Source organism: Hypomesus nipponensis, chromosome 25 (assembly GCF_054491055.1).
Source record: "Hypomesus nipponensis isolate SF chromosome 25, ASM5449105v1, whole genome shotgun sequence".
NCBI classification, from domain to species: domain Eukaryota; kingdom Metazoa; phylum Chordata; class Actinopteri; order Osmeriformes; family Osmeridae; genus Hypomesus; species Hypomesus nipponensis.
The window spans coordinates 4,523,662-4,532,500 of record NC_140385.1 but is presented as its reverse complement, the minus strand read 5'-3'; the positions used below and the strand labels follow the sequence as shown (position 1 = coordinate 4,532,500).

The following is an 8,839-nucleotide window of genomic DNA, read 5'->3' as shown; positions in this document are numbered from 1 at the left end:
GCCAGTTGCAGTATCAACAATGAGAACAGCAGTTAGAGCTAGTGCAACTGCACACTGCAGAGCTGGAATGGTGTCTGTATCGAGAACACTGATGGGAAAAGACGACAGCAAGGAGCCAGAGGCAGTGATGGCGTCTGCCATTCAGTCAGCCAGCCAGGCAGCCAAAACTGCCATCCAGCTAATCACTCAGACAGTCTGAACAAAACAATCAGCTAGAAACCCAGCAAGCAGGGTAGTCGGTAAGAACAACCAGCCATCCAGGCAGGCAGGCAGGCAGGCAGGCAGGCCCTCTTTGTGTTGGCAAGGCTGGAACATGGCTGGCTACTCCTGTCAAACACAGAGATCTACAGGAGAGGAGACAAGGCCTTCTCTCTCCCCTCTCTCCCCCTCTCTCTCCCCTCTCTCTCCCCTCTCCCCTCCTTTACCCTGTCCTTCATTCACACTTCAGACCGGTCATCAACACCTTTTCTTCTCTCTTTCCTCCCCCTCCTGCTTCCTATCCCTGATCATCCTCCCCCTCCTCCTTCCTATCCCTGATCATCCTCCCCCTCCTCCTTCCTATCCCTGATCATCCTCCCCCTCCTCCTTCCTATCCCTGATCATCCTCCCCCTCCTCCTTCCTATCCCTGATCATCCTCCCCCTCCTCCTTCCTATCCCTGATCATCCTCCCCCTCCTCCTTCCTATCCCTGATCATCCTCCCCCTCCTCCTTCCTATCCCTGATCATCCTCCCCTCTCCACCCCACCCCCTTCACCTTGTCCACCCTCTCTCATATTCTCTCCTCCTCCTCTCCTCTCCTCCCCACCCCCCTTACCCCTCCTCTCCCCCTTACCCCATCTCTCCTCTCCCCCTTACCCCTCCTCTCCCCCTTACCCCATCTCTCCTCTCCCCCCTTACCCCTCCTCTCTCCCTTACCCCTTCTCTCCTCTACCCCCTTTTCCCTTCTCTCCTCCTCCTCTCCCCTTTACCCCATCTTTCCTCTCCCCCCCTTACCTCTTCTTTCCTCCCCCCTTCTCTCCTCCTCCTCCCCCTTCCCTCCCTCTAATGCCCTGTGGATGCCCAGGCTGTTGCACGCGGCGGGGCGTTTGATGACATGGGCTGCCTCTTGCCTGCAGCAAGAACACCCAACTAGAACACACACACCATATGTTGTCAGTGATGCACAGGAATATATCAAGTGTTATGAGACGTCAACATGTAAAGGGATCATTGTTCAATAAGAGCGACTACATTTGACTAAAAAACGGTCTAGAAAAGCTTTTGAAGCTCAAGGTCTCTTCTCCAACGTGATCAACTAAAACTAGCCTTCACACACACACACACACACACACACACACACACACACACACACACACACACACACAACTGGATGTCCGGACTGCCAGCGTTGACGAACTAGAACACACCCACGCCAACACACAGAAGAGGAGGGGACATTTTTGTTCCCTCACACACACACACACTGACACACACACAGGTCATGTAGCTGAACTGCTGTCTAAGGAGATGTGTTAAAACAGGCTGATTCACCAGTGGCACCCTTGTTCAATCTCCCTCTCTCTCCCTCTCACTCTCCCTCCTTCTCTCTCTCCTTCTCCCTCACTCTCCCTCCTTCTCTCTCTCCTTCTCCCCCCTCCCCCACCTTCCTCGCTTTCTCGCTCTACTTCCTCTCGCCACAAGCAAGGACACGCCACCGTCCTGTTACCTTCCCAAGGAGGGCACAGACTAGCCCCCCCCTCACCGCACCCTGCCTTGCAGGGAAACACGCACAGCTACTGACACGCTCTCTCACTCGCATCGTGCCCAAACACCCACGTGCTGACACACACCCTCACTTCCCCTTCCTGTATATCCCATCGTCGGGACTTGCAGGTCACACAACTTACCAGACGGCTCAACTCAGAAAGATCTTGTGTTTATACTTACAGTAGTTCCCCAGCCCTGGTCTCCCCCCTCTCTCACACACACACACACACACACACACAGCCAGCAGCTGCAGTATATTGATAAGAGAGATATGGTGGGGGGGCTTGTTCAGTATGCATGCCGTGTTGTGAGCTAGGTTAGGATTTGTGTCTGAGGCTGGGAGACGTGCAGTTTGTGAGATCTAACTACAGGAGCTAATCTCCACACACACAGAATTAGAGAGACACACACACACTTGGCCCTTCATTAACTCGATTAGGGATTAATCCAGTAGACTGCTCGACCGTGATGATGATGATGATGATGATGATGATGATGATGGCACAGGGTAGCACTTAACACTGACTGGCTGGCTGGACAGTTGGCTGGCTGGCTTGATAGATAGTTGGCTGGCTGGCTAGTTGTCTAACTGATTCTGGTTGACTAATTGACAGGTCATCTGAATGAAAGGCAGTTTAGCAGGTTTACCATCTTCCTAAAATCCTTCCTTCCTGCCTGTTAAGCAGCATGTCTTACTACCCGTCTGATCAGCTAGACTACCTCATAACTTAAACAGCCGACAAACGATTTCCTGATAACCAGCAGCCAATCAAATCACACCGTCTACACGGTCCTAAACCAATTAACAAGTGTCGAAGTCTGCCAGTTTTACAGGACGTTGCGGATGGACTGCATGTGTCCTTCTTCCTTCTCTGTGTCAAGGTCACAGGTTGTGTGTGTGTGAAGGCATACTAGGGGAAATCATGAGCAATATGAGAATAAAAGGTTATAGAGTGAACCCAAACACACACAATGTAAATGCCTCTGTGTCCGTGTGTTGACAGAGAGAAGCCAGTGTGACCCACTGGACCGACTGATTGTATTCCTACATGTAACTGTATAGCACAGTATCACTCACAGTATCACTCACAGTATCACTCACAGTATCACTCACAGTATCACTCACAGTATCACTCACAGTATCACTCACAGTATCACTCACAGTATCACACAAGATGAGAGGACATCTTATGTCAGAGGCAGGGGCTGCAGCCCCGGGGGTGAGTGTGTGTGTGTGTGTGTGTGTCTGTGTGTGTGTGTGTGTGTCTGTGTGTGTGTGTGTGTGTGTGTGTGTCTGTGTGTGTCTGTGTGAGTGTGTCTGTGTGAGTGTGTGTCTGTGTGAGTGTGTGTCTGTGTGTGTGTGTGTGTGTGTGTGTGTGTCTGTGTGTGTGTGTGTGTGTCTGTGTGAGTGTGTGTCTGTGTGTGTCTGTGTGAGTGTGTCTGTGTGAGTGTGTGTCTGTGTGAGTGTGTGTCTGTGTGTGTGTGTGTGTGTGTCTGTGTGAGTGTGTGTCTGTGTGTGTGTGTCTGTGTGTGTGTGTGTGTGTGTGTGTCTGTGTGAGTGTGTGTCTGTGTGTGTGTCTGTGTGAGTGTGTGTCTGTGTGTGTGTGTGTGTGTGTGTGTGTGTGTGTGTGTGTCTGTGTGTGTGTGTGTGTGTGTGTGTGTGTGTGTACGTGGAGGAAAGACAGAGACCAGTGGTGGCCTGCTGCCAGAGGGGAGGATAGGATTCCAGCCACACACACACACACACACACACACATATATATATACACACCCACCAACCCAAGGGGAACAGTAGCATTAAAATCAACAATCACCACTTCGCTTCAGTAAAGCATCAGATGAATCTGGCTCTTCTTTATAGACACTGCCAGAGGCATGGACTCACACACACACACACACACACACACACACACACACACACACACACACACACAGACACACACACACACAGAGTGAGTTACATGTACATGTCCACCCTTCTGCCAGGCCAGGGGAAACTGAAGACCTCCCAAGACATTCATCTGAGCAGAACAGTGAGCACTGCAGAGCTCTTATCTACACTACTCAGACTGTGTGACTGTGTGTGTGTGTGTGTGTGTGTGTGTGTGTGTGTGTGTGTGTGTGTGTGTGATGTACACTTTACTCACTGAGTTTGTGTATTGTATATAAGCAGATTCTGTATATGCGTGTAGGGTTTTATGGTAGACATCTGAATAATCCAAACCCCCTTTCTCATTGGACACTCAGGCATTCTTCTGAGACAGTCATTCATTTGCACCATGAGGACTATAGCAGTGGTTTTCAACACGTCTGATTCAATGGGTCGTTAGCAAGGTCTGAAGAAGCCTGATAAGGACCATTCACGCGTGTTAGAGCAGGGAAACCTCTAGAACACACAGGACACTGGGCCCTGAGGACCAGGGTTGAAGACCACTGAAGGTCCAGGGGTGCGGCTCCACAAGGAGGCCCATCTGAGAAGGTCCAGGGGTGCAGCTCCGCAAGGAGGCCCATCTGAGAAGGTCCAGGGGTGCAGCTCCGCAAGGAGGCCCACCTGAGAAGGTCCATGGGTGCAGCCCCGCAAGGAGGCCTGTCTTAGAGGCTTGTCTTAAGAATGCTAAAGAGGCAGGAACCTCCGCGAGGGGGCCCTCGGTTAAGAATGCTGTGTGGAATCCCAATCATCCTTCCTGTAAACTCCCTGTGTCGTCAACACTCTGTGCAACATTAAAGCTAAGCGTTTCATAATTGGAATGGCTAATACCATACATATAGGATTGTATGAGTCAGGGTGCTAATCTCCTAAATAGCAGACCTGGTTGGTTGACTAGCTGGACGGCTGGTTGTCGACTGCCTGTATGAGTCTTAGCTTAGATTTGCTGACTAGCTCTCCGTTTCTGAGGCTGGTTGTCGCTAGCTGACTGTATGGCTTCTTTCCTGGCTCTCTGTTTTGGCAGGCTGGCAGCTTTCGTCCCAGGCTCTTTGTGTTACTGGCTGGCTGTTGCTAGCAGTCTGGCTGGCTGGTTTCCTAGCTGCTTGTCATTGGGATTAGTTGGCAGGGGGGGAAAATGATCATCTCGCCCCCTGGGGTGCGATCTGAGCCGAGCCAGGGAGCAGGGCTGCCAGTGAGACGGTCCAGGGAGCAGGGCTGCCAGTGAGACGGTCCAGGGAGCAGGGCTGCCAGTGAGACGGTCCAGGGAGCAGGGCTGCCAGTGAGACGGTCCAGGGAGCAGGGCTGCCAGTGAGACGGTCCAGGGAGCAGGGCTGCCAGTGAGACGGTCCAGAGCCAAGACTAGGAAGGGGATGATGCCGCATGAGCCAGGAGAGATGAAGGCCGTCCTCTCTTACGGGCTGGTCCTGGGCCAGCACAGTACCTCAACACGGGGGTCACGAGAACTAGGGATCAGTTGTAAAAATGTCCCCTCAGGTCTGACTTTAAAAGAAGAAGTTGTTCAGATGCTGGACAAGGAAGTGGTGGGCGATGCTGCCACTGTATTGGTTTATTATGTGGTTTTACAAAAAGAAGAAATCGTGTCGTTTTCACACCTTTTTGATTGATACTCGCACAAGCTTCTTCCATTGCGCCGTAGTGTGACCATTGGCGGAAACCTCAACAGCTGGCGAGTCATAAAGGTTGGGTTTCTAAGAAGAGCTCTTATTGTGAAGGAGCACCACAGGGGAGCCTTGTACCCAGCGGTGCCAAACAAACCACACACACAATGCATTATGGGTAAAGAGGAAGCAGTGGTTACAGAGACTCAATCCAGACTGAGGAAATTCTGTTTGGTTTTTCACTTCCTGCAACACCCAGCACGAGACATCGCGTCAGAAAAAACCGGGGCACACCAAGTTATTATTCCACTGTTCGACAAGTGCACCCTCTTTCACACGAGAGCCGCCATGTTTGAAAACCATCTTTCTCTTTACCGCACCTGTCTGAAGCTGAACATCATTCCACCCAGGCACCCAGCTTGTGAACAGCTCCTTTTGCTGTGATGGTTTTCACATTCCGCAGTGTGATCCAACCTGCCTGTGGTTTATTACTTGTAAGGAAACCGATAAAGGGCTGGGGCACGCAGGCAAAGACCTTCCTCCTCCTCCTCCTCTAAGCTCAGCTCCTCTGCAGCCTGATCGAAGGCCGCAACCATCGAGCCGTGACCAACCCGTACGAGTTCAGCAAGGTCACATTCCCCACCTTGCCCATACCTGTGTGGGGCCAGGCCCCGGGGGGGAGAGGCCGAGCCCCGGGGGGGAGGGGCCGAGCCCCGGGGGGGAGGGGCCGAGCCCCGGGGGGGAGGGGCCGAGCCCCGGGGGGGAGGGGCCGAGCCCCGGGGGGGAGGGGCCGAGCCCCGGGGGGAGGGGCCGAGCCCCGGGGGGGAGGGGCCGAGCCCCGGGGGGGAGGGGCCGAGCCCCGGGGGGGAGGGGCCAAGCCCCGGGGGGGGAGGGGACACACCCAGGGGAGAGAAATCCAAGGCCTCCCGCGGAGAGGTGTGGAGGTGAGGGACGGCTTCAGAGGAGCCAGGCTAGGACACTAGGCTTTCACGGCCACGCCTCGACTCACCTTGAATAAGCCCAGGGACGCAAGGGGACTACTGACCCGTTAAAGACCTTCACTGGGGACCTCTCTCCTGAACCGGTGAAGCTCTAAAGCTCTCTTCCAACGAGTGTTAAGACGCGGAGCTAAGCCCGGGGAGGGTGACGATGCTCCTGCCAAGGTTGTCTGTTCCACTGGCCTGCCATGACAACCACCCTGCCACTAGAGAATGACTGGGCCATTGTGTGGTCGCAAATCCGTTTGCGTCCTGCATACTAACTGTAGTGGCACACTAGCTTGTGACGTGCCAGCTGTTTGTACTAACTAGCAAACAAATTAATGTCCTACACAGGCTATATCCAGACGGCAAGAACGGGAAACACTATACGGCATTATGTTGAAGAAATACAAACAAAAGTGTCCAATAATGCACTCTACCTACATTCAACACCTAGATCACTAATCATACCATACGGTTATTGCCAACTGTAAAAGGTTACAATTACGATAAGCGTACAATTCTGATAAGCACTTAGGAAGCAGCTGTTTAAGATACCTGTTCATGAGATGGGTGGTTAAAGGGTGACAGTCTACGTCGCAAGACATTACAGACGATGTGTTTCAACATCTGCGTGCAGCATGCTACGTGCCATCGTCGTCGAAGTGAACAACAATAAAGCCTACTGCTGTTAGAACTGAGAAGGAAAACGCCGCTTAGTGTCGCCAAAAAAGAAAAACATACAAGTTTAGAGACTGTCCCTTGGCTATTTTAATATGCATTACGGTTTCCAGAACCATAAACTTGTCATGTTGAGATATAAACAAACATGGCTAATTTGTGTAAACATACGCTCATACCGACACATAGCAGCCGGTGGCCTCGCAAGACCAACGGTCTCTCTGTCGAAGGAGCTCTTACCTCGGTACGCAGCTTGGCGAGGAGCGATCCACTTCCCAGGTAGCGTAAAGGTTCATGTGCACCGGGCGGTTCGAGCTGATCGTGACCGGTTTGGAGGGCTGCATGTGCGGGGAAGGGACACCTCCAGTCCGCTGGAGCCCCCCGCGCTCCGACATCCTGGAGGTCTGGGTTGCTAGAGAAAGGGTTCAAACGCAAGGCGGTGTGAGTAGTCTAGTACTCCTCTCTCCTCTGTTCAACTGCAACTGACCGTAGCTTGAGAACCTACACGCCGTAATTGCGTACACTGTTCTGTTTGGGTGCGCAATTGAAAGTGAACGCGTTTCATTGAGTCTGTACAATAAGTAGAAGCATATTCTCCCGATAATGCACTGATTGTCTTAACAATGTTTCCGTCAATGCCCTTTATTTCTGATTGAACTGAACGGATCCCCTTTCTGTCTCAACTTGGATCGTGGATGTTTATCAGTGCAGGAAGCGGAAATTTCTCTTCTCTACGAAGTCGAAGCCTACAATGCTTGAGCAAAAGAGCTACGCCTCTTGTTAAAGACGTACACTTCGATTCCTTTGCAGGAGGCTAGAGAGAGAGAGAGAGAGAGAGAGAGAGAGAGAGAGAGAGAGAGAGAGAGAGAGAAAGGGAGAGAGCGAAAGCGAGAGGGAGAGGTAAATGAGAGTAAATGAAGTAAATATTTAACATGATAATATAGGGTCTATGTCACGGTCATGTTGACACTTCTGTTCTGTCACGCGTAGGCTACTATTCTGGTAATTAAAATAATTATAGCTCGTGTTTATGTTAAGTATTTCCAAATTTTCAAATGTGGCAGTCAAAAAGGGAATTTCACAATTTCCTAAATGCATGGCTTCAGTGTCAAGGATGTGAGCCTAAAATAATAAAACGTTAGCCTATCAAAAAACAAACAAGTTTGTTTCAAGTTGATAGGCTAATCAATGATTGGTCACACTAGTCTGCGACGATTTGAAGAATGGGTTTTAATAATTGTATTGACTGCGTAGCAGTAGCCAAAACCATCAGTAACAGTATTTCGTTTCCTCTCTGAACGCAAGGGAAAGTGTTCAACAGTATGTTGTTCTCAAAAGAAGGTATAGGAATTAAGTGGAATTTTCCCCGCATACCTGTAGGCCTACGCACACACACCCATCACACAAACACACACACGCGAGTCGGCACAAGTCTACGTCGCCTCCAAGAACTGAATGACTCATAGGCCTATATCTTTAAACACAATTCCCCTCACACACAGATGACGTTTAAATGAAAAACAGGTTATTTACAGGCTTCAAATTAACAGCTGTTGCTAATCCCACCTTCATTATGTCAAGAGACCATTTGTCTGTCTTTTGAAAAGGTTATTATGACGATGACTAATGTTTTTCTCATAATTTAGTCCATTACGAGAAGGTTTATTATGATAATCAATTCAATGTATTGATATTGTCTAATATCAATACCCCCCCCCCTCAAAAAAAATAGTTTCATTAGCACCCCCCAAAATGTTGTTGTTATAAAACAAAGAAAAACTTAAAAAACAAACAAAACAAAAAAATCTAAATGTGTTCATTTTTCTTCCTAAAACCCACTGAGGACACTATTTAATAGGATATTTTCAAAAATTTATTCTGGTGG

At 50.3% G+C, this 8,839-nt stretch overlaps 1 protein-coding gene across 1 annotated transcript in view; it reads right to left on the bottom strand.

Annotated features, from left to right (window-relative positions):
* The window catches only part of pacs1b (phosphofurin acidic cluster sorting protein 1b), a 31,652-nt gene extending 23,959 nt beyond the window's left edge, over positions 1-7,693 (bottom strand). Inside the window, exon 1 of the mRNA XM_084691330.1 lies at positions 7,195-7,693. Within this exon, the coding sequence (XP_084547456.1) occupies positions 7,195-7,349 (155 nt within the window). The 5' untranslated portion in view covers positions 7,350-7,693. The remainder of the gene's footprint in view (positions 1-7,194) is intronic.
* Between the last annotated feature and the right edge of the window lie 1,146 nt (positions 7,694-8,839).